General features: G+C 34.8%; 1 protein-coding gene across 2 annotated transcripts in view; it reads left to right on the top strand.

The window, feature by feature from the left end:
• LOC149577966 (kinesin-like protein KIN-13A) overlaps window positions 1-27,188 on the top strand; it is a 67,384-nt gene that overhangs the window by 16,017 nt on the left and 24,179 nt on the right. Inside the window, exons 4-12 of one of the 2 annotated variants that reach the window (XR_016364112.1) lie at window positions 428-535; window positions 1,041-1,118; window positions 13,751-13,832; window positions 14,179-14,341; window positions 22,949-23,251; window positions 23,352-23,570; window positions 23,704-24,271; window positions 24,490-24,555; window positions 24,996-25,227. Coding sequence is in view for 1 of the 2 variants with exons in the window: in XM_089826873.1 (XP_089682999.1) it covers window positions 428-535; window positions 1,041-1,118; window positions 13,751-13,832; window positions 14,179-14,341; window positions 22,949-23,251; window positions 23,352-23,570; window positions 23,704-24,271; window positions 24,490-24,555; window positions 24,996-25,175 (1,767 nt within the window). In the remaining variant the exon portion in view is untranslated. The remainder of the gene's footprint in view (window positions 1-427; window positions 536-1,040; window positions 1,119-13,750; window positions 13,833-14,178; window positions 14,342-22,948; window positions 23,252-23,351; window positions 23,571-23,703; window positions 24,272-24,489; window positions 24,556-24,995; window positions 25,228-27,188) is intronic. The other variant, XM_089826873.1, reaches the window with a different exon arrangement.

The raw sequence follows: 27,188 nt of genomic DNA, 5'->3' as shown, positions 1-27,188 counted from the left end.
TGACAAAGATACTATCCCCTAATGTTGTCTACAAGATAGAGTTATATTTCTAGCACATATTGATAAAGGACAAGAGTTATGAAGTGAAGATTTGATTTTGTTGTAAATCAAAGGATTATGAATGTGAATAAAAATAAATTCCCTGAAGGGATATGAACATATGGATTTGTCTCTCCATTGCCAAACTGTACCATTTCATGTAAATTGGGTGATATAATGATGAGTATGTCAAATACTCAAATCTAAAGTGGGCTTATTGTAAGCTTTGGTCATCTACTGTTTGCTTTGCTGCATTGCCCTACCACTCATAAATTTGATTCTAAAGTCTGCTAAGTCACAGTTAAAGGTGGTTTATTCTATGTGAGGCATTTTTTCATGCTTTCAAATTATTGGGATTCTGATCAATTTCTTTGACATGCTTTTTTAGGTACGAAAAAGGCCCTTAAACAAAAAGGAGTTGGCTCGAAAGGAAGATGACATAGTAACAATTGATTCAAAGGCATGCTCATTAACTGTTCATGAGACTAAGTTAAAGGTATCATTTTCTTACTTAATAGGATTTCTGTAAGATTATTGGAACTTGTTTTTTGTCTATTTGTTTTGAGTATCATTCATAAGTTAAAGTGCTGTTAGGACAATTTGAAAGTGAACAGTCAAATATCTCATACTGGTAGTGGTCGGTGAACAACACCTAAATGCTACAGCAGAACAAAGAATCCTCCAGTTGGATTATCTCATGCCTGAAATTTTGATGGGAACTTCTATGTTTTTGTGCACAGTACACTTGGTTTATTATTTATTAGATGAATTCAGAAATGTTCTAAGTAAGGGTTTTCTTATTTATAAGCAGTTGCTGGCAAGTTTATCTGACTTTAATTTTACTTTATGGGTAATCAGGTCATAGTTCAATAAGCGAATTTCAGGATGTGACTTCTTGTCTGGAAGAAATAAAGAGTTAATAAATTGACATGGTCATTGATGAGTTTTTTAAATTTAAATGTATTGACTTACAGTGTCGACGACTTATTCTTTTCTTCTAGGTGGATTTGACAGCATACGTGGAGAAAAGTGAATTTACTTTTGACTCTGTTTTAGATCAGTATGTCACCAACGAGGAGGTACATGCCTATTATGCCACAACCAATCATGTTTCCTTTTAAATTCATGCATGACTTTGAGTATCAAGACTTATAGCATCTGTTTTATGCAATTCATCATAACTTAGGCATGTCTTTTGAATGAATAATATTTCTTGCTGTCTGAAGTGATATCTGCTTTTATTTAGTAAAGAAGAGTGGTGTGCGCTTCAGAAAATCTTCATTTATTTCACAATGCCAACTTGTTATTAGTAATTTGTCTATGTTTTGAGAGAATTATAGCCATGCTTTCACAGGAATGCAAAATGTATATTGTACAGTGTTTTCTGAGAAAATTGGTGTTATAGAATGTGTTTAATGCTTGTTTAAATAATAGCCAACTTAAACCAGGGTTTCTTTTGCCTGATATAGAAAATGCAACATATTGTGATGTCTTCATGGCATTTTTGAGTGATGCATCGTATATGAATCCTAAGGAAAGATTATGATGAGACAAGACACAAAGCAATCATTTTAAAAGGAACATTGATCTTCATAAGAGAGCAAATAATATCCAGAGATCCAGTAGATAGATTGAAGTCTTAACCATTCAGCAATAGTACTCATCCAAGGCAGCAGGGATTGACACCCAAGCAGGAATCAAGTCAGACCTGTCTAAATGCAACATCGGACTGAAAGTATATAACCTGCAATAATCTAATGTTCTACAATTATAGTAGTATGAATAGTGGATTCAATAATTGTTGTGTGATGCCTGTAATGATGTTTCAATAAAGGATGTAACTTGGGAGATATCTACACAGGGATAGTTCAAAATCAATTTCGATGCGGCAGCCAAAGGAAATATGCGATCATCTGGAGTAGGCGTTATTTTCTGGGATTTGCGAGGAAACACTTTAGCAATAGGAGCCAAAAAAAAATAGAGGGAACTAATAATGTTGCTGAGGCAAAAGCAGTGTTACTGGCTGTGAAAGTTGGGATGATATAGGGGTTGTGAAAAATTCATTGAGAAGGGGGTCTTTAATAATAGTGCAAGCAATTATGAACGGGAAATCTATAGCAAGACTCTTACAAAAACTCATTACGGCTATATTGGGGGAACCTACAATCTTAGAAGATTTCAAAATAAGCCATGTTTGTAGTTTGGGAAATAAAGAAGCAAATAATAGCCTATCCAAGTGGGCATTATCCTTCTGAAAGCGTGGAGAAATCAGATTGGAGGATTTTCATGATATTCCCAATGAAGGATTGAAACATTGTCTTTTGGAAGATTAGTAACATTATGCCAATACATTGCTGGTATTTCATTTTCAAAAAATGAGCAATTATTGGTTTAAAGGTGGTGAAAGCATGATGATAGTCACTTTCACTTTGTGAACCCTATTAAATTCTTAACCCATTATGAAAGGTGCAAAGTGACACAAACAGATGAACAGAAAATGATTTTGAATGATGTAAGCCTTTCTCGAAAATGATGTATGCAGTCCAAGTGATGTAGGGAGGAAAGATTACCAAAATCTTTTGAATTCAAATGATTTTTGAAATGTGTGTGATTGTGTACGAAGTTTTAATGCAAAGAATGTTTTGGCATTGAGAAAACCAATACCGTTTCACTTACATCGGGTGGTAGAGCTATTAATGAGTGGAGTCAAAGGTGTTTGTTATAGAAGATTATCCAAGAGGTTAAATCAAGGATTTAGTTGTGTATTTGGTGTAGAAGCTGTGTGAGAAGTGAATTAATGGAGGCTAAATTCATGGTGCTCACAACTACACCATTTTATGGCATTGCCAAAGCACAATGACTCATGAGATTTTTCAAATGTAAGCGACAAGATGTGGTCAATATAGTATTGGATTAGTTGGGGAAGCATTTTATGGAGACAAAACATCATTATCGCTTGAATGTCGACATTATCTCTAGATTTAGCATGAGGGCTGTAGATAGTAGAGGAAGGTGTAGCCATTAAGTGGGTGGTGTATTCTCTATTTGAAGAAGATTTGTTGTATGGAATGGGAGCCCATTTTTGAATGGGTTGTGCTAACTGTGGGATTTGATGTCTTTAAAGGATTTGAAGATCTAAACAAAGTCAAGGAGTCTAGAATAATTTCTTTTGTTCGATGAGCGGGTAGGATAGACAAGAGTATAAATTGGAAGTACTCACATCATGGGAAGAGTTAAAGTTGGCATTGTGAAGGTAAGAATTTGAGGCTAACCATGATGTGATAATGATGGCAGACTAGTAGTGGGTACCTAGAAGACATGAAACCACAAGCGTTTCACATTTAAACAAGATAAGATAATTTTTTTAGTGTCCAACAAGAGACCACAAAGAGGAAAGCAACAATTCTAGGTGGATCAATGGGATAGAATTGGGTGTAGTCAGTTTTGATCTTCTCTCTTTTTGGTTTAAAACTCTAATCTTTGTTGCACTGTAGTATATGCTATTTCTTTTATGATGAGCACATATTAAGAGCTATTGTGTTGATGTTTTTGTAGCTTTTCTTGGAAAAATGCTAAGACAAAACTATTGAAGATGCGTGCATAAATTTAGATATGATGTATAAACACTTAACACGGGTGCACACATACACACACATATATTATCTAAAGCTGAAGAAATTAGTATAACGATCCACGAGATATTATGTGCATATACATACACATACACATGTACGTATCCATGTCCATATACATATACATATTAATTTATATATACAGTCATATAATTGTCATAATATTAATCAAATAAAAATAAATAGACACATCCCATGAAGGGACATGTCTCTCCTTGTTTCATCCTCAATATAAATGCAAGAGAGATGGCTGCCTTTGGCACACATAGAAAATGTAGTGTTATTACATTTGCAACAATCATATCTTAACATGGTATTAGAGCCAAGCTGCAAATGTATGGAAGCGATCAAAGACATGTTAGAAAGATTTCATGCTTGAGCTATGTAATCTTACAATCTTAATTTTTAAAAGAATTCGTGTGTTGATTAGGAAGACGGTAAAGAAGGAACCACTCAGCCATTGTCAGGAGCAAGTACACTGGTTACAGTTGGTCAATTAGACCTTAAGGGATTGTTGTGAATCCCATTGTAGAGTCTAGTGTGAGACATTGCAAAGGAAACCAATCTGAAGATTTGAACAATAGAACATAATCCAATATCAGTAGGGAAACAAGAAGCAAACAGGGAAACAACATAGATAAGGATGTTGAGCCAAATCAGCATACGAGGGAGAGAAAACGAAAGTAGGACCTAAGTGATTGCAATGACCTTGGTCATTGTATAGAGAAACTTGATGACTCTAAAACTGAAGAGTTCACATTGCCTCGTTGGGCAAAAAAATCAAGAAGGAAAAGCTGATCGTAGGTAGCATCAAGGATAGGGAAATATTAAATTGCTTCTCCGCAACCCTGCAATTTGCATTCACAACAATGGAAGAAGTCATCTTCATTGGATTTGAATACAAATGATAGGCAAGAGCCAACCCCTTCAACAGTGAAAAATGGAAATGCAAATGGCCAACAGGAACAAATCCCTTTAGCAACAAAGGATGAAAATGCAAATGGTGGACATGAACAAATCCCTTTAGCAACGAAGGATGAAAATGTACGGTGTAAAGATATTAATGGGCAATCCTCATCGTTAGATGGGAATAATCATGCCAATAAGAATTCAATGCTGAAGAGTGCAGGGTTTGATGCTTTGCAAATGGATATCATCGCTTCCTGTAATGCAAAAGTTCATCTACAAGTGACATTGGTTGGAAATTTAGTTCAGGAGCAACAACACATAAAATAACCATTCTCTAGTGTAGGGACCAAAAAACCTTTAAAGCTGACTTAATTGGCATCAAAACCTCTCAAGCTTGCATGATCGATGATGAGGCTATCACTTGCGACAACCCGAACTTTGATTTCAAATGTTCTAGTAGAGATCTCGACAATGAAGCAAACTATCAAGATTCTAATTATTGTAGGCAACTTGGTGAGGGAGCAACACTTATGAATACCAAAGGTTCTTGCAGTGTTCTTGATTGCAAATCGAATTTTGCAGATTGTAAAACTGCTAACATGATCTTGGCATGACAGTAAAACGTTGTCTATAATGAAGGGTACTACCTTTAATACCACAACAAACAACAGAAACAAAGAAAAACACAAATTGCGAGAACGAAATACAAGCTTCTTATTATCGCCGCAAATGCGGAATTACAGAATTACAATATGCACACCCACATGGGTGCCTTCCTTACAATAGTCTGCAATATAGAGCTACGACTATCACCTAGAACTACCTTAGATAGCCTACGAGCTTTCCTTATATAGGCACATTTTACTGCCTTGGAAGGTTCTAGACATTAAGCCCTAACTCTTGAGGCTGACCTACCTTATATTATATTATCTCATCACACTTTATTAAATAAGATAAACTCAAGACAATTTACAATTTACATTTTCGGATGGGTCCACTTCAGGAGACCATAACTAGCAAATTGTTGACCCAATGGGCTATTATAACCCCATTCCAGAATCCTCGACTAGCGATCTACAAATGTTAATTGCGCAAGCGTCCATCACTTGAGGTTTCGCCTCATTTTGGAGCCATTTAGGCCTTCATCGCTGGACTTGAAGTTTGGATAATTAAAATTCATATAAATTTTTTGCAGTAACTGCACCAATAAATATGATATGGCAATGAAACTCAACCAACAGGCTGATATGTCAAATATGGACCTCCATATATGAGATTAGAACAATTTGAACACATAATACCAACTTACTGAAACTAGCAAGCTCCCACAAATAGCAACTCTGTACAGGAATAACCTTTATTGAAAACACAAAAACTAGAAAATTGGAAATAGAAATATTTTTAGGTGATGCAAGATTGCCCTTACACCCAAGATGGTTTCAAATTATCAAATAATACGAATGGATTAGGTGTCAAAACTATTGAGACATGGATGAATGTAAACCTTTGGAGTCTCTAGGCTTATTAGATCATTTGCAAAATCACATCCACGAGGATTAGAATTATAACCTTCCCAAAATTTAAAAGAAAAGAAAGAATATCTAGAATAAGAAACCACAACAATATGAAATGAATGCTCCCATTGTAGTTTCAAATTAACTCACACAACAAATATCAAAGTCCCTATGTCGAGTTATTAGAGTTCACAATGGTGCTAGAAAATGCTGCGATGTTTCTCTCTATTGAACAATGTCTAAAGGATTGAGTATCATTTGAAATGGTCTAAAAATATGTATTTGTAATTCTCTTTTCAAGAGATCGAGCTAAGAATTTGTGAAAACATTTGGAGTTGATCGTTATATTGTTCTTGAAGATGCTTGTCAACAAAATAATTTTATAGTTGAGGTCTTTGAAGATTAGCTTGAGTGGGATGATTAAAAGAGAATATCTTATGAAGATCTAAGGTGATGTATATAAGAGGTTGTAACAAACATTTTAAAGAAGAATGTGGTTCAACCACTCTTGTAAATCTCTTAACTATAAACAATTATGCTTTATAAGAGTTATATACTTTATTATGCTCTTGTTCTATTCCTTGATCCCTAGGGATGATACTTTGCAATAAAGAAAAAGAATAGAAAGAAGTTTGCCATATTTGATGTGATGCAAAATTGTTCGATGATATAAGGGTGGGAATTTTACATTGTGGGGGGAAATAATCAATAGTGTTCCTTTCCCACTTGAACTATTGTTGGAGGGGAGATGTCAGAGAGGAGATACCATCAAGGATGTGCAAGGATGTTCTTCCAGTAAAAGAAGATTGGTAAATTAGACATGCCACCAAATATTGTGTAGGACTCAATCTTAAAACAATAGCTCCGAAGAAGTTTTGATCTAGGATTCATTAGTCATTTGATGATCATGCTAGATAAAGTGAGTCCCTTGAATCAAATATCTTTGATGATTGAGATTATGAGTATGCTTTTGTGTCAGAGGGAGCAAATAGAGGATATGTTTCAGTTGACTTTTGAGAATCTTGATCAAATTTATCAGAGGGAGTATACCATTTCAAGATGGATTCTCAAGTGATCATGAATTTGTAACAGTTAGCGGACTATTATTCATGCGATGAAGTTCCATATGTGCAGACTAAAAGGTCTTTATGCGAATGCCTAAACCATAGATGGATAATACTATTCATTTAGAGTATATTATCAGTGAAGATTTGAAAATCGATATTTTCTCCAAACCGTCTGCCAAAGTTAATGGATGAAGTAATGGATCAGAGCCTTTAGTGAGAGGGAGACTCACCATCAATGATTACCCGAGATGTACTATAATGCATTCTTCTTTGTAAGAGAAAAGTTTGAGGCGAAAAGCTTTGTTCTACCCTCTGGAAATGTTCACGATGGATGTCACGTGAGTTACTACATGACTTTGTGGAAACATTGTGGAAGGTGATGATCTTTCATTGTTGTTTGTTTGTGGTTATTTGTAAGGAGACGACCTTACAATAGTCTAGCCTTATATCATGATGGATATCATATGGTTGATGTCTGAGCATGATAGATTATATCTTGTAAATCAATATCAACTGAAAGATAGATATCATCTAATAGATATTTGTTTTGTATTGTATAGATATATATCATGGTGGATTAATTTTCGTAAACAAACCATGATTATAATGTTCCTATGGTAAGTGTCATAGAGTGATACGTGTGCACATACCTTATGAATATTTTGAGTATTTAGTGAATATCATGCGACTTGATATTGGAAGGCCATTACTTAGAGTACTTGGTGAATATCACACGACTTGATATTCTAAGGCCATTACTCTTGATATCACAAGATGGTATCATTATATTGAATATCTTTTGATAGATATCTATAATCATGGCATTCTTGATATTACATTGAGGTAATATCAAATCATGTGTTTATCCTTCCTAGCTAAGAGGGAGTGTTGATGTTTTTTGTAGCATATGTTGGAGAATTTGTATGAGAAAAAACTATGAAGATACATACATACATATTTATACACGCTCACACACACTTAACACATTATATATATATATTCTATAATGCTGAAGAAATTAATATAATGATCCAAGAGATATTATGTGCACACACACACACATATACACAACCATAAAAATTGTCATTATATTAATTACGTAATAATGAATAGACATGTCCCATGAAGGAACATGTCTCTCCTTGGGTCATCCTAAATATAAATGCAAGAGAGATCGCTGCCTATGGAACACACGAAAACTACAGGCAGCGATATTACATTTGCAGCAATCACACCTTAACATATTGAACTGTAATGGGTAGTGGAGTGGGTGTTAAAATCTTGTCACTGTGAGATATGCCTTAGATTTTGTAGTATTTTTGTATAATTGATAATGACTTACTAGGCAGTAGCATAGTCGTAATGGGTAGTTTCTTTTTGTATAGTTGATAAGTATACAAGAAGTGGAGAGAATGAATATGGATGTAAAATGATTGCAGTATTTTGTTGTATGGTGGATACAATTTGCAACAAACGTGTGCAACTATATTGTTTATAGTATTTATATTGTAAAGTGAAAGCAAGTGTGTTTATTCTAAACACGATGATATACATAGGTAAATTTACTTTATGATAAATAAAAACAACTTATTATTGACCTAGAAAAATAATAATTGTTTTGTGATAATGGGAAATTCATATTCTAAATCATTATTCTATTTATTACCTTGCTAGCAATCATGTGGAGAAGAGGATGACATGTAAGAAAGAGGAGCATATACAAGATCACCATCTAAATATACCACCTCATGATGGGTGTCCAATGTGCCTTCTCTTGAGTTTAGATAGGAAGATTTTTGAGCACCCTATTTTGATTGCCTTTGCAATATGTCCTTCCCAACCTTAGTGATGGTTGATTCTTGGAGAAATCACAAGGAATAAGAGGATATATAAGGAGCCATGAATAGGGATGGCACATACAATCACCCCACTAGGCAGACCACCCATGCTGGATGCACAAGTGGCGAAGAGTGTAAGTGTTTGGTCTTGTGCTTGTCCTTGGTCTTATTGTGAGGATTGCTTTAGGCCAACCTATCATATGCTCCCTCATGCAAACCATATTGCTATTGAATGCTAAGAATTAATATAGATGTGTCGTGACCTATATAATGAATTATTGGGGTGAAGAAGGCATGTGTCTGCTCTTGGGCTTCGAGTGAGGATTGCTTTGGGCTAGGCTATCATGCTTTAAAATTAATTCTAAAAATGAATATAAATGTGACATGACCTATCTAATGAATTATGATAATTTTTTTGTACTCATTTGTGTAATTATTAATCCTAATATAAATAATTGGGATTTATGAGTTATAACATACATCCAATATTGTTTGATGTGGTTGTAGGGCCCAAATTAAGATTTATCTTATTAAAAGGCATTTAATTGGCTAAGCTATGTCTCAATCTATCTTATATTCCTTATTTTAGTAAAATATGTGCCTGATAGGGAAGACTTAGGGTGATCCTAGGGGAAGTTACAACTTACAAGAAAACTTCGAAATTGGCTAAAATCTCACAAAATGACATTTAGAAAAATGGGAACATCACAAGAATCCAAAGGGTTCTCAACATCTCGAACTTTTGTGAGGGGTTGATAGAAGGAACTAATCAATCTAGTAGGTTTTGGATAACTTTGAAGTGGTCTATGAATGGAAGTGGTGACCTTATGAAGAAACATTGCAAAGCATTTCGAGTTAGGGTAGTAGAAGAAAGTGGATGGAGAATGATTAGAATCCTTGTATAAACAATGATATATACTTTAAATTTCTTTGCAAAATTGAAAATTGAAAAATGAAATGCTTCTCAAGCTCAATCTGCTAAAGAGAGCAAAGGTTATAAGCCCTTTTCTCTATAGATAAGGTGGTTTGTCTTAACATGCGCTAATGGGAGCATACTTGCATTTGGCCAATGGGAATCCTCTAAAGGTAAAAGTTGTTGTGCTTGAGATAGTTGGGCTAAACACAATGTTTCCCATAAGCGATCAATAGCTAGTTCTTAGTGCATAAAGCTAGTTTGGGGTTGAGAGAGTTCAAAGGAGAGGTTAAGGTAATATTATTGTACTAGTAGTAAATGTTCACTTTGCTAGACTTGTTGAACATTTCTTTGCTTGGGAGAATGTGACCAGAACACAAGGAGTACTTGGAAGTCAGACACTTGTCCAAAGGAAAGTTGATAGATTGAAAAAGAAAATGAAATTTGGAGAACCAAGTTTGTGAACATGTGGAGGGAACCAAAGGAGCTATTCTATTGGAGAAAAAGAGTGCAAATATAGATCACTATCACCATAAGGAGCAAATCCACTCTGATATATAAGCTTCTCATGAAAATGATTTGGATGGAGAATTTAGCTCGAACAGTGTGTTAATCATTGGAAATCTCATGATTCAAGCTAGTCATAGGATTACAAACTAAGGCTCCATACTTTAGAGGCAAACATCATTGTGGGCTTAATCATTGTGTCAAGGAGATATATCTTCAAAGGGATATCATGGAATTACAACTTCAAGGCATAGGAGCTTTAAAATGCATTTGAGAAGTAGACTACGAAGAAATGTGATCAATAAACTATGCTCCTAGATAGGTGTAAGAATTGCTGATCTCCATTGAGCTTTCTTGATAGAAGAAATGAAACTTGGAAATAACTTCTTTGATAGAGCTGAAGGAACACAACATTAGTTTAAGTAAGGTTAAGCACAAGTTGATGGTCTCAAAACTTACAAAATGCATTAAACAATCTCTGCAAGTTGTTGAGAGATTGGAGAACATGCCATAAATACAAAGCAAAACAACAAGCACATCATGATTAAGCACACAACTATTCTACAAAAGACAGGTCTGTCTAAGAAAATTCTCAATCGAATTAATGTAGTTGCTAATGAGGATATGTGAAAGAGAGAAACCCTAAATCAGATTTGAAATAATATCCTAGATGGGGATATTTCACTTTAAAAATGTTGATGTGCTTTTAGGCAACAATAAATGCCACCGAATCAAATATGATTTGTGCTGGGGAGACATCCTCAACACATTATGCATCTTAGGGACATCCTTGTCCCAGAAATGTGGCAGTTTTGGGGGCGGTGGAATGTGTACCCTCGTAACACTGGACAAAAGACTAATAATGTGCTTTTACTATGTCACTTGGTTTTGTGAACCATGTTATGCACCAACTTTTGTATGAAATGGTCCTTGGTTTTGTAGCTTTATTCCATCACAATATGCATCACGGGGAGATCTTCGTCCCAGAAATGTGGCAGTTTTGGAGGTGGGGGAAAACGTACCCTTGTAACACTGGAGAAACGTCTAATATTGCACTTTTACTATGTCACTTGATTTTGTGAACCATGTTTTGCACCAATATTTTTTATGAAATGGTTATTAGAGGAGTTCAGTTGATATATGTGCAATACTTGAAGATGCTCCGATTATCTGGTTATGACAGTATATAAATTTATATTGAGTGTCTCTATTAAGCCTACTTGCTGACCTTCAACTTTTGCTTTTGTTGTCATTGTTTATTAGTGTTACCTATTTCCCTTGCGGATGCACCCCTTGGGTTTTCCCAAGCAAACACATATTGGGTGTTGCTTGGGGGTGCCCCTTAGCAGTTCCTGTTATAATTTTTTTTGTGCAGGAAATGTTTTGGGTAATGGGGACAGGTAGGGGGCAGATAGGAGATGGTTGGCTGTCTCTGGGATTGTTAGGGGATGTCTGTCCCCTACTGCTGTAGCTGAGTTTATTAAAAGGAAAAACCCAAGCATAACAATGTAACAATTTATTAAGCTGTATCCTATTGCTGCAACTGAATTCTATAAAAATTTAAAAACAAATTTAAAAAAAAAATGATTTATAACAAATTCTTGTTAAGATTTTATAGAGGAATCCGTTTCAGGGCATTCCTATCACTTCTGCATTTGGATAAGAAACTATAATATGATATATCTGAAGGAACCATGGGATAAAAAATAATGGAAGAGTTTATTATTTATATAATATTAAACTTATATTTGATACAGTAAGAAAAAAAGACACCGAAGTATACAAGAATCTTTTCAGTTACATGGCAAATTATAGAACTACAAGAAAAGGAAAAACCATCGGGGTTTGCCCCAAGTTCTGGAAAGGCTTCTTTTCTTTTTTGTTGTCAGGTGGAAATTGTACCAGCATAATTGCTAGTGTTGTTGGCTGTTGGCTGCACTGCATTGTTTACAATTTCAGTTCTCATTATTTTAATACCATATCAAATTTGACTACACTAATGCCTGTTTCAGAGAATGTAAAGGTGTAATATATATCAATATACAATCTGAACACATTGTTTTGATGTTTGTAAAGGTGGACATTGTTTTTTTGATATTTGCAAGAGTGATATGGAAATAGAAGGCAGGCACCCCTTTCAAAGTTTAATTTGATTATTTATTTGAAATATATATTTTTTTAAATTTTAAGCTTTTCATTTTCTTAATATTATTTTTTTGACATTTATGTGAACTCTATTGTTTTGCAATAGGGTTTCTATAATGTATATGCCAATGTGATGAATGTGTTATCATTTTTATTATGTTAACGTTGTTATCATATGGCTGGTTTTGGCATGGTGTGATGGTTAAATTGTAGTGTTGTTCTCACCGACAAGATTGAAGCCCCAATGGGGTGTTGGTGTTTATTTATTAAATTGTAAGCGAGGTCCCTTGTTTGTAACCTCATGAGTTCATAGCTCTAGGTCAGAAGCATTTTCTCCTCAGTATTGGCTTGCACAAATAGTGGAGCTGGCTTTGGCCATGGTTTTGTTCCTGTGTGGTCTTGCGTTCAACTTCGAGACTGAAGACCACCTGATGCACATGTTTACAGATGACTGCGTACATCCCTTGGGAACTAGTCTCGCTGCAGCCAAACTTGGTAGTGTGCAAGACCAAGAGAAGATAGGGTTGTTGCTGGTTTGGGTTGTGATGATACCCCTTCTGTAAAAACTTGTTATCATATAAATATATGAAATTTACCTTTTAATTTTTTTAAAAAATTATTTCCTAAATTTATATATAGCCTTGCCCTTTTCTATCCCATGGAGTCCCAAAAATGGCCTAAAAAAATCCATCCACAAAATGCATGCTCCTGACTTGATGTCTCCTCATCTTGATAACTTGGTGGAACATAGTTTTAATTGTTCGTGTATCACTGCCTATGCTTTTACTGTAATGCTATACATTATACATAAGTATCATTTCCAGAAACACAGAGGAAGTACCGATATAATGTACCAGGCTTAGGAATGCAACACAGAACATTTGCTTGTCTTTATTTTTTGTGCAGACATTTATTTCAAATTTGAATATACATTGTTGGAATACGAAGATATTATTTAAGAGCTTTATGTTCCTGGACAACATCTCCTGAAACAAGTTGCTTGAATAGATGAAGAAGGGTCAAGAACACTTCTTTCTTTATACTTCTCGAGTGTCATATGTGCAAATCTGTATCATTAATTGATGTTAAAGATTCTAGGATGCTCTGGCATGCAATGTGGTTTGTTTATGGTTATCTTACTATGTTTAAATATATTCTGTTCCTTAAAAATTAATTCAACTTGCAGGTTTATCGATGTACTGTGGAGCCCATTATTCCCATTCTCTTCAATCGCACAAAGGCAACATGTTTTGCTTATGGTCAGACAGGTGAGTTTGCAGTTTTTAATAGTTTTATTCTCCTGTTATAAATTGGACATGCTGAGGTTAGTTGGTAGTTGGGTAAATGAGTAATGTGCAGTCAGTTTAGTTTTGGTAGACAAGTATGAGTTCACTTTTGATAGATAAATTCAATAGGCTGGTTGTTGAGGTGGATAAACAATGTGATATTGTTCTTCATATGAATTTGTTTTATTGTGCAGTTGCTTGAGTTTTCATTCCAAAGGATAATTTACCACATTTACCACTTGTTCATAATACTAAAATATAGGGTTTGAAATTGATTTTCTTATCTTGATTCTCTTTCATTTCTTTTTTGAATTTTTTTCATAACCAGGCAGTGGAAAAACTTACACAATGCAGCCATTGCCTCTTAAGGCATCAGAGGATATACTAGCTCACATGAATCAACCTGTGTACCGAAATCAAGGATTCCACCTGTGGCTTAGTTTTTTTGAGATTTATGGGGGTAAACTCTTCGATCTTCTCAGTGATAGGAGGTATGTTGTACATCCAGCTCTCAAATATTTCATAGAAGTTAACAGCACATTTTTGACGAATTAAACTGCCTATAGTGAACAAATTTCAAAGTTGTTTACATGTATCATGCTATGTTGTTTGATTTAAATTCAGCTTTAAATTTGTCCTGAAAACAGGCTCAATTTCAGCCTTTCTCATCCTGATGATGGATCATGGAGTGTGATTCAAAACATTGATGTTAAAAATTTATACACAGTTAAATCCTGATATTCACATCACAATTTGACTAGCTGTGGAAATCATCTCCTACTTATCAATTGATGAGCTTAAGGGGCTTTATAATGAATGGTTCATAAGGCACAACACTTGGTGAAGGTTTTGCAAATGGGGTTGCAAGCTTTGGGTTTAACTGTGGAGGAAACTCCGTAGTTAAGCGCGCTCAGGCTGGAGTAGTACTGGGATGGGTGACCTCCCGGGAAGTCCCGGTGCTTCACCCTTGTGAGCATCACCTAGATCCAATGAGTGCTAAGTGTTCCATTTATTCTCATGAGAGATAGATTCATGTTGAATCACTACTCATGAAACATGAGTCATCGAGTTTGACTCAAAATCACACAGTTAAATCCTGATATTCACATCACAATTTGACTAGCTGTGGAAATCATTTCCTACTTATCAATTGATGAGCTTAAGGGGCTTTATAATGAATGGTTCATAAGGCACAACACTTGGTGAAGGTTTTGCAAATGGGGTTGCAAGCTTTGGGTTTAACTGTGGAGGAAACTCCGTAGTTAAGCGCGCTCAGGCTGGAGTAGTACTGGGATGGGTGACCTCCCGGGAAGTCCCGGTGCTTCACCCTTGTGAGCATCACCTAGATCCAATGAGTGCTAAGTGTTCCATTTATTCTCATGAGAGATAGATTCATGTTGAATCACTACTCATGAAACATGAGTCATCGAGTTTGACTCAAAATCACACAGTTAAATCCTGATATTCACATCACAATTTGACTAGCTGTGGAAATCATCTCCTACTTATCAATTGATGAGCTTAAGGGGCTTTATAATGAATGGTTCATAAGGCACAACACTTGGTGAAGGTTTTGTAAATGGGGTTGCAAGCTTTGGGTTTAACTGTGGAGGAAACTCCGTAGTTAAGCGCGCTCAGGCTGGAGTAGTACTGGGATGGGTGACCTCCCGGGAAGTCCCGGTGCTTCACCCTTGTGAGCATCACCTAGATCCAATGAGTGCTAAGTGTTCCATTTATTCTCATGAGAGATAGATTCATGTTGAATCACTACTCATGAAACATGAGTCATCGAGTTTGACTCAAAATCACACAGTTAAATCCTGATATTCACATCACAATTTATACACAATCAAATCTCAGAAATTATCTGTCATCATTTATGGATTGTGGAAATCTCCTTGCAGAAATTCTCCTGCACTATTCAAATGTTTGTAAAATTATTCTGAAAGTCTGATTTCATCTCGCAAACTTCAGTTTAGGTGTAGCTTCTACGAGCTACCAATTTTAGGTTGGTCATTAATGTCACTTTTTACAGTTTGTTTCCTATCACAAGTTATCAACCAGTATGCATTTGAAAATTAAATGTACTTGAGATCTGTTTGATAGTTGCATATATTGAATACTGTATGGGGAAAGCATCTAGAAAACCTTTTGTGTTCACTTGTTGTGGGATTGAGAATGGCCTGAATCTCAGGTTGATGATCGTATATCGCTAGCCACTTCGCATGATAACCAAGTACATTATGTTTGAAGACGGATATTTGTAGACTGTTCAAACAAAAAATTGCATATTTTATTTCTATTTTTCCTGAAGAATGCTTGCTTTTGATTATTGGAAATGGAAGCATTTCTTATAGGCATGCTTAAGCTGCCAGTTAATAAAAAATCACTTAGATAGCATTGAATTAATACAAGAAAATTAGACGATAAAACCAAACAAATTAGAGTATTGATAAAAATTAGTAAAATATGTTATTTTTGAATATGTAAAAAGTAAGATAAATGAGATATGAGGGACAAAGAGGAGATGGGGGATATTAACCTATTCTGAAATATCCCTGTTTTAGTACTTAAACCCTAATGTTTCTTACACCTCCAGTTTCCCACCGTTATTTATTAGATTTTACATCAAAATGTTTGTGTAAAAGAAACAATTGCATCAATTTGTAATACTTGAGAATAATGCCAGAAATCTCCTTAAACAATTCACTTTCCAGCACACAAAATCTACTCAGACAGACCAAGTTAAGAAATCCGTTTATACTACTTAAGATTGCAAATCTTACTGAAGAATATCTGATATTTTGACAGGGATGGTGAGGTGAAAATGCTTGTGTTCTCCTTTTTTCCTTGATTCAGCTATATGCAGGCCTGTAGATTTGCCAAAACTCAGAATTAGATTCAATAATATTACCTGTGTGGAAATAGCTCATAGAAAGCAGTAGCACTGTGTTTATGTTCAACCTGGTGTTGATCACCGCTCGAGGGTTTTGTCCCAAGTGGGATAGATATGCATAAGCAAGATGTAAGAAATATTCATTGATAGAAAAAATGAAACTTCAGTGCTGCTTATGCACCTTTTTTGAATTAATTCAAAATGAGCTGCCTTTTGTGAAATTGAGTTTCATTTTGGCATAAATGTTATCACTTCATTTGGCATTAATGTTACAACTTCATTATTTTTTTATTGATTGGTAATATTTTGCTTTTGACTGGAGCTACGAACCAGTGAGGCCACAAGTCTGGGGGACCTCATCCCTGAATCCAACACACAAGACCTGAGAGCACGGAAGCTCAGTATGGACTCCGAGCCCGAGGGGCACAACCAACACACTCCCAATGTGTGTCCAGCACAGGGTCTGCGAGCACTCCTAGCCCAGTGACGATCTTGAGAGTTGAATGCTGTTATCTCCATCTCCATCGACTTGAATGTTGTTTGGCATGAACACTGTACTCACCATCTCCTTACATGCGCACCAATACACCAGCACTAACACTGTCCTTATCTCCACAAGCACAATAACTAACGTGGGCCCAACCAGCATTAATACTGTTTTTGTGCCAAGTGGGGGTTTGAACATTGTTTGCACCAGTAACAGTGCAACCACAACACCACTACACCACAAGATGATCCCCTTTATCACTTAATTATTATAATAGTGTTTTAAAACACTTATATTATTAAAATAAAAGACAATGTATTACTAGAGAATAGTTGCCATATCAAATTCTGAGTAAAGAAAAATAAAATAATGTAAAGTCCTCCATAGATCAAGAGAAGTTTGTATATATGCGACCTTTGAAGCTGTGGCTTCAGTGAAGGGGTGATAGGGAAATGAGTATAAATATAGTAATACAGGTTTAGTGTATGATATAAGCCAAATATTTCGATTATAGGTGATTGGTGCACACGTCATTAGTTTTATTTAGTTTATGAAAATAATTCTGTTCAAACTGTAGACAAAGGTAGGGATTTTCAAAGGAAATTCACAAATGTCATTTATCAATATCATTCTCTTGAAGATAACATGATGTGTGTAGTCGGCAATGCAATGATGTTCAATGCTCTCTTTCTCCATTCTCTCAGATTGTTTATATGGAATCTATTGAATGGTTAATCTGAAAGCAGGCTTCGATGAAGATGACGTCCTTAGTAGTAAAGCACCACATACTCTTAGAGCACATATGCAGTTACCTGAAGTGTGAAACAACAATTTGCAATGCTGATGTGATGAGATTCTTTGTTTGTGAAGTTCCAAAGAAGAAAAAGATTTGTTTCTTAGTACGAAAAAAAATATCTCACTATCCTTTCCCAATTATTGTTAGCTGCAGGTTCACTTGAATGCATAAATGAGCTGAAGTTGATCAATTGTTTTTGGTGCTTGTGTGCCATGGGAAAATGGTGGCTTACAAGTTCTCCTTCCTTTTCCTCTTCTCTGTGTGGGGAAAAGTTACATAGACACTTATGCAGATACAAATACAGATATGATATTGGATACGGATATGGCCATATTTTAAGATCCCCCAATATGGATACAGCTGGATACAACATTGATAAAAGAAGATACACACACACACACACACATGCATAACACAATTTTCTAAGTTATTAGAGGAGATTTTCATTACTTCAAAGCAATATAGACACAAGTGCTACATAAATAGTTATGTTTATTTAACACTAGAATTCGTTAAAAAAGTAGAGTTTCATTATGGATGACCCAAAAAAAAGGGTCACTGAATTATAAAAACATTTCATTTGGTGTACGTTTTGTTTATACCAAAAACATTTCATGAATGAAGTTTTATTAAAAATTAAATTTGGGAAGATTTATGTTAAATGTTAAAAGAATCAAATCACATACTCTTCAGCACAGTTGGAAAATTAAGGTTTCTTGGTCACACATACATACAATATCCAATGTGTGTCTGGGCTGTATTGGATATGTATCCAAATCAGATATGGGTATATGCATGGTGGAGGAGGGACGAGTATCTGGCTACTCTGGTATGGGGAAAATTACACTCAAGAAAATCAATCAGGGTGCTTATGCGCCATAGGTAAAGTGGTGCTCATGGGTTCCCCTCCTTTTGGTCCTCTCCCTGTGAGGAGAATGGTTCACAGATTGACCAAGCTTCACAATCAGTAGGTGACAGGTCAAAGTCAATTTGGATTCTCATAATTAAGTGGCTACAAGTTGCCCTGTTTGCAACTATATACAAAGTAGATAAAATGATATTATCTAAGAAAACGCCATTTCTCTGCAATCATATTTTGTTCTTTTTCCACAACAGAGTTATGCTGGGAGGCTTCACTACAGTAGCTTGGCCTGCAAAACCTAAGTCACAGCATTTGGCGAACATAAAGCTTGGATTTCGGATATTCCCGATTTTCAAAAATTTCCGAAAAATTGCTAAAATTCACCATTTTATTCGCCCAGATAAATCTGCAGTTATTTAAACTTTTTATTAGTGTAAGTGTGACAAATTGCGGAGTGAATTTATGTGTGGACTTTGCCGTTTTTTTTCTGGACTTTGACTTTTCTGTGCCATGACTTGCTCTGCTGTGACTGTGCTATTGCCGTGACTGTCTACTGAATCACATTCCTCCTTGGCAAAATAGTTCCTCCATTTGTTCTGCCCGTCTTCGTTTTGCCTTTTTGCCATGAGCTGCTAGAGCCGAGTGCTAGGTTATTTAATTTTTTAATTTTTTTGACTTTTCTATATTTATAGATTATAGTCTATTAAATTATTATCTTATTATTATAATATGTAGTTATTAATAATTTTAATAATAGAATTTAAAATCTATGAATCAATATTTGAAAATCTTATAATATTTTATTAATAGTAGAATAATAAGATTTAGATAGATAATAATATTATGAAGTTAAAAGAGTATTATATTAGAAGTAAATATAATATAAATATTTTATATGATGATTTTTAAGATTTTAATAATATAATTAAATTACTATTCAAAAATTATATTTCATATTTAAAAGTAAATAAAATTTGTATAAGGCGAATTTAATTCAAATTTTTATCATTGTCAAATTTCATTTGAATTTTATGGTTGCTGAACTTGAACTCGAATTTGAACCTTGTGACTTAGTGCAAAACTATCAAAAAATTATATATTTAAAAAACATAAATACCATCTAAAATCTCAAAACAATTAACATTGAAACAAATCTGAGGAAAGCACAGGAGCCAGGAATCAGTTCAAGATGAAAGAGCAAAATACATTTTAAGGTATTTTTTGATAAATCATAAATTTGATAAAAGTATTAGATTTTTTTAGAAAACCAACTTTTTAATGATGGTTTCATCCATGCAATTGGTTTAAGCGTGTTCGTAATTATAATTTTATATAATAATAATTGTCTACTAGGTAATTTTAGATGGGGTCTGTGGGGTAGTTGGAGTGTCAGTTGAAAAAAATCATAACAAGAAGACTGATCACTACAAGTAGTCTAAAATAACGATGGGTACCTGTTTTTGACTGTCTGCACACTCACACTGACCGATGGAATTTTGCCAAGATCCTCCAGTATGAGCTTATGCACTGGATAGAACAAGCAGTCCAAAATAATGATGAGTGCCTATCTGTGAGTAGGGTACAGGAAGCAACATAATTTTTTGGAAGTAGTTGCACAGCACTCTCCTCGCTCGAAGCGTCGATATATTTTACGCACTTTACCACTTGAGAAAGAACTAAAATCTCAATTATTAAGTGAATATATTTTAGCAAGTACAGTCACCTGAAGAAGACAACAAAGTTTAGTAATGTTTTATTAGTTATATTCATCCAACCATCAGTCATGATAGTGCAATACTTCTTCCACCATTTCTCTTGCTGCTTTCCAATTGTGGCTTTCATATCTATCCCCTTTTGAGCAAAATAAATCCCTTTATCTCCTAATCATCAGGGATGTTGAAATTTGCTCCACAAATACTAATGACATTCACAATGTTTTGACAATAAAGTGGCCTAACACAAATAAAGAAATTATAATAAGTATTGTAAAATTGAGAGTTCAAATTTGAATTCAACAAACCTCTAAATATAGGAATCCAAGAGAATCAATTAAGAAAAAGAATTACCTAGCTGCATGGAGTGAAATGGTGCTATAGAACCAAATTTTCAATTGGATTTTTAGTTGCATTATCTTTTATTTTATTTTCAACCCATGCTCTCAAGTGGCAGTTGAGAACCCAAAGTAGTACATGACAAAATGTACAAATTTAATCTGTGTGCCTGTACTCAAAGATGGACGAAATGGAGGAATAAAATAAGATTCTCTAGTTCCATCAATGGCTTCTATCTCCTCTCTTTGCCTCTTTTTTAGTTCTTCATGCAATTAAATGGTTTTAAATTGAACTTGCACTACCCCCAGAATAACATCAGCAAGCAAATCTTGGCATGGTGCATGTTTAAGATGGTATTTTAATTTGATAGCACCTTTCTCAAGAAAAGCTTTTTGGCAAGTTATCTCTCTTATCTTTCGCTCAGGGATATCATCATTCCAAGAAGAATCCCTTCTAGCTGGGGTTTTGGACATTGTGTTCAGTACAATTTGTAAATTTAAAGAACACTGCAATAACATATAAGCAGAAAAAAATTATTATTATAGTTTATAACTAGACTAATATACAAACTCTAGTGTTTGGAATTATCAAACAAATTTCTTTTACAAAGACTCTTGGGGTTTGTTCGACAAGAAAAATTAAACACGCCTAAGTTTGTTCGACAAAAAAAGCTACATACCTGCCCAAATATGGTTTCAACACTGATTTTTGCTTAATCTCCTTGCTACTTCCCCCCCCCCAATGCAATTACAATTTTAGGGTATAGGAGACAGATATAAGACAAACAATCTCGAATGAATTTGCTGAAGCATATATAATTGAATGAAGTGGCTGATGACTCTGCATGTCTGGTGAGTACCCATCTACCAAGTCTTGTAGGCTCATTTAGGTTTTTTGTCTTGGGGCTCACTGAGTCATGACAATTCTGAGCGGATGTTGTAAAAATGGTTGATAGTGGTCTTTGCAATTTGGGCATTGCAAAAATAAGACCAATATGATCGCTCTAATCTGAAAGCGACCTACTTTTTTGATCTAACTGTGAATGAAATATAACATGTCGCTTTTGAGCAGGTGACAGTTTTATTTGTAATTGAATGTACCCCCTTCCAGTTTTTTTATTTATTTTAAAATTAACAAGTCAATATGGGTATTTGGTTGTCTTGACTGCTCTTATAGGCTTCCACACATTTTTTCAATGTGCATGTTTATATGCAGTATTCATATATAGCATTTCTCCTATGTTCCACGGAGTATGGGGGCTGGGATGGTTTTGGGGATTGTGACGTGTTTCTGGTATGGGTATGGTTTAGGGCCAATCTTTAGGGGACAGTAGGGGTTGGCTATTGAAAAAATAGGGGAATTTTTATACATATGGAGAAATCTCAAGTATGCATATCATAACATTGATAAAGCATTCATTATAGACATTTTAGAAGCTTAATATATAGAATTAAACTTGAATTGAGATTTCACATGTGAATTGATAAGAAAAATAACAAAACTTAAATGCTTTCATTGCCAATATATGGCATACATATAGAAACAATGCCCAAAGGCTTCAAATTTCAACTATGAGGGTGAGTACACATATTTAAGTGGTTTAAGGGTCAGATGGTGAAGTAGTTTTGAAATTATAATTGATTCATTTGGGATGGCAAATGGTAAGAATTTAAGTAGAAGACAATGGTCTTGGAAAGTAAAAAATATTTCTCTTTTTACATCACCTTTTAAATTGTAAAAGGAATTATAGCATACAAGCAACAACCGCATATATTTTTGTTTCCAATACAAACAAATAACACCCACATAGATGTTTGAGAATAAGACTTATTTTTTAGAGCTTCTTGTTCCAATAAAGCTAGCAAATCAAGTAACATTGCATTGAATAAGTATGTATCCTTTTTATTATTTAATTAGCAAGTATTTAATGTATTACCTCTATGCATTTTGAAAGTTTCACGGAAATAGTGTGAGGGGTAATTGATGTCATGTTTGAAAAATTTAAGGAAACTGTGCATGAGGGAGGATGGTCGTCAACAAGTCTGTATTGTTGGCTTGCAAGAGTTTGAAGTCTCAGATGTACAAGTTGTGAAGGACTATATTGAAAAGGGAAATGCATCTCGAAGCACTGGATCAACTGGTGCCAATGAGGAATCTTCTAGGTCTCACGCTATACTACAACTGGTTATTAAAAAACACAGTAGTGGCAATGAGATGAAAGGGGCCAAAACAGTTGGGAAGATGTCCTTTATTGACCTTGCTGGAAGTGAACGTGGTGCTGACACTACAGACAATGACAGGCAAACAAGGCAAGAAACTTTTAGTGATCTTTCTTTGACTGATATACCTCCATGGTATAGCTTAATTCTGAATGGAATTATCTGCCAATTGTTTATTGTGTTTGTGCAGGATGGAGGGAGCTGAGATTAATAAGAGCCTATTGGCTTTGAAAGAGTGCATACGTGCTCTTGATAATGATCAAATTCACATTCCTTTTCGGGGAAGCAAGTTAACAGAGGTGCTTCGCGATTCATTTGTTGGTGACTCTCGCACAGTTATGATCTCATGTATTTCTCCTAATGCAGGTTCCTGTGAACATACACTCAATACTCTAAGATACGCAGATAGGTGAGAGTTCAGTCTTTTGTTACCTTGTCATCTAGGTTCATAGTCGATCATTTAATAGAAGTTCGATTCTATGCTGCCTGTCTGAGTTCTTTTGTTCTTCTTGTTCCTCTGTATCTCTGTGTGTGTGTCTCAGGGTTAAAGGACTTTCAAAGAGCAATAACAAAAAAGATCAAAGTGTAAGCAATTTAGCTCCTCCACAAAAGGATTCACCACCATCTGGTCCCGTGGCTTCCGTGGAGTCTTCTGATTATAATCAGGAGTCATCGGCTGCATATAATATTAGAAAGACAGTTGAAATTCCATCATTTAATGTTCAGAATGGAGACCTTGATGCACATTCCTCCAATTTAGTTTCAAGTTATTCTCTTAACACCAGAAATGAAACTGGAATGACTTCAAATACTATAGAAAAGGATAAAATCAACTTGAGAGAAAAGTTTGCTGGCAGTCAGAAATTATCTTTGGCAGGGGTCAAATCCAGTGATATGCATGATGTGCTCTCTCCAACTATTCGCAAGATACCTAGAGAACAAAAACCTGAGAAACAAATGTACTGGCAATCAAAAGAAGATGTCAAACCTGATGCATCATATGCAGTTTATAGCCGACAACAATCATATACTGATGAATCTGCATCAAACGCTGCTTCCTTAAGACCAAAGGAAACTGAATATGATGTGCACATAAATGCAATACTTGAGGTATGCATAATCTTCTCGTACAGTATAAGTTGTAATGACAATCGATGTTTACATATGATAGTTTAGTGCATCTTCTTTCAGTGCTTGCACTACAAGACTGTAATTGTATATTTGATAAATTTGATTCATATCTTGCATGATACTATTGAAAGATGATTGCTATTAATATTTAGAGATTACTAAACCTAGACTTAAACTGTATCGTGATTTTACTGAAGCAAGAGGAGGCTTTAGTAGCTGCTCACAGGAAGGAGATTGAAGACACAATGGAATTAGTGCGGGAGGTGAGCTTCTGGCATCCAGATGTTATGTTGATATAACTGTACTGTTCAGCTAAAATTGGAGAGCTTGTTATCACGTTTCTATATGTTCAATGTTTAGTCGACATTTTCCTTTGCATATTTGTTGTAAAATTTTCCTCTTGCCACTCATTTGCTCTTGTCATCTTGTTTCTTTATTTTGTTGCTAGAATCTTTCATGATGTCAAATCATAGATACAATTTAGTTTAAGCTTTTTATTGATTGTATTGGTTTTTAATTATTCATTCATTTTTAATAATCTTGTTTAGATCTATTTTGCTAAAACATTTCTTTACACAAGGACCAATTGGAGATTTACATCTTGTTTTGGAAGATGGTTGCATCAAGAAGACAAATAAGATTCTAGGAGTTTTTGCATTTATTGCTTTAAGTGAAGAATTCCTTTCATTTATTCATTTCTCAGGAAATGAAACTTATCACAGAGGTGGATCAGCCTGGAAGCCGTATAGATCGATATGTGTCCCAACTAAGTTCAGTTCTCTCACGCAAAGCAACAGGGTTGGTTAACCTACAAGCCTGTCTGGCAAGGTTTCAGCAGAAGATGAAAGAACATGAGATTTTTAGCAGAAGAGAAATGCACTAGTTTGAAGTTCAAGCTGCTGGTTGCAGGTTAGTGGAGACCATTTTATCTAGTGGTAAATTTTTTCCCCTTAATGTCAAATTGCTTTGAATTTTTTTATAAGGTTAGAATCAATCAGGCATACATTTGCTATTATCATCTGCTTGTACATATTCTGGTGGGATTTCCTATACATATATTTGGGGGTCGTGGTATTCTGAATTTATACCATTCTCCTTGAGATTGTACAAGCCGAAATATGTTCCATGATAAAATAATTCTAAAACACAGCAAGTTACTTGTCAACTCATGAGAGCCCATGAGAGAAAACAGTCAACTAGATGCTCACTGATAAACTTGTGGCTGAGTTGGAGATAAGTAATTAACTGCAAAAGTCATGAGATCCGGTGAAGCTGTGCAGAAAACATGCCTGCTGGAAGGAAAAGAAGCAGCAGGCAGAAAAATAAAAAACTTTTTTTTTTTCACTATTTTAGTTATGACTTAAATTAGTCTTGGTGGTAGAGGGGCTTTACCTCTTGACCACAACCTATTTTTATAACAGCGGATGCATGGAGGTGGTGTTGGGGGGGGGGGGGGGGGGGGGCGGGGCTGCCCTTCAACCCTGCTGGGTTGCTGCTATATATGTTTTCTATAGATGAGGTTGTAATTTGAGAGAGAAGCAACAGATATAGCAGTCCTTGCAGAGGCAAAATATGAAGCATCAATCACAACTTCATTGGATGATTGCTCCTCAATAGAAATCATTAGTAGCTACCTTGTACCCAATCAATTCAAAACTAGGCTAGTTCCAGGTGCAAAATGTCCCAGAATTAGAGTCTTCATGGAATTGGTGTATAATCAATCAGGGTTGGAACAATTGTCTCCAAATTTTGTTGGCTTCTTGACCCTTCGAAGAATCCCAACATTTTTTATTCCTGGAAATCAAAAATCCTAAATGTAATCAAAGTGCACAACACAGATAAGAACATTGTTTTGTTTCAAACATAATATATAAATTGAAAAATAACATACTGTCTCATAGCATTTCGTTTATATTTATTTTCTATTTATGTAGGACTATGAATTAAAAACCATGATATGAATCAGAATAAGCGACACAAGAATAAGAGTAATAGTTTAATTTGTATTAATTATATATTTTTAAATTTTAAATTTTAAATTCAAACTATTGTATACCATATTAGTGTATTGTCTATTAAATTATATTAATGATTAGAGAAAGAGCACCAGTTACCCCCATGTTACAATTACTGTTCATTGGATTTTGTTAATTAAAAGCCCACAAAATGTCATCTAGCAGATTAATATCTGCCCATTTTGTGGAAGAAGGTAGTTATTTTATTGAGTGTGCAAGTATTGGTACCAATAATGCATAGGTATTGGGACATTTGTGCTCAAGCATGGGTCGATTGTGCAAAGTTTTTGGTTGCTAAAGCCAACAAGTAGCAGGACAATAGGAAATATGTTTTGGATGACACTTTAAAATGACAACTTTTTGACGGTTGTGTGCATAAAGGATCCCATAAAATTCGTCTATACTGCCTAGAAGTGAGAACAATATCTATATGTAGTAAGGTCACATGTTTTTTGTTGTTGTTGAAACCAATGTACAGTTTAGTAGGTTACAATATGTGAAGTTAGCAATGCCTATAATAGCTAATGATGTTCTTACCCTATATAATAAAATTATAAATTATAAATATTTCAAATTTCAAAATTGTATTTGAGGTATATATATTTAAAATTAATATATATTGAATATATTTAATTTCTAATATATGTAATATAATAGTATATTAAAAAAGTATCAGAGTATTGAAAATATATTATTGTATATTGTTTTTTTCTGGATTGATAAGAGGCCAAAGCCAAGATTAATTATTATTATTTTTATGTGTTCCGATTAATTATTATTATTTATTGAGCTTGACCAAACTTGAACCCAAATCTCCCAAATAAGAGGCTCACAATTTACCGTTGTGTTGTAGGCTCTTGCCTATTGTATGTTGCTTGTTT

Source organism: Cupressus sempervirens, chromosome 1 (assembly GCF_028749045.1).
Source record: "Cupressus sempervirens isolate cs-2001-9-10 chromosome 1, ASM2874904v1, whole genome shotgun sequence".
NCBI classification, from domain to species: Eukaryota; Viridiplantae; Streptophyta; class Pinopsida; order Cupressales; family Cupressaceae; genus Cupressus; species Cupressus sempervirens.
Note: the sequence above shows the minus strand (reverse complement) of the source record. Positions and strands in the feature narration are given on the sequence as shown.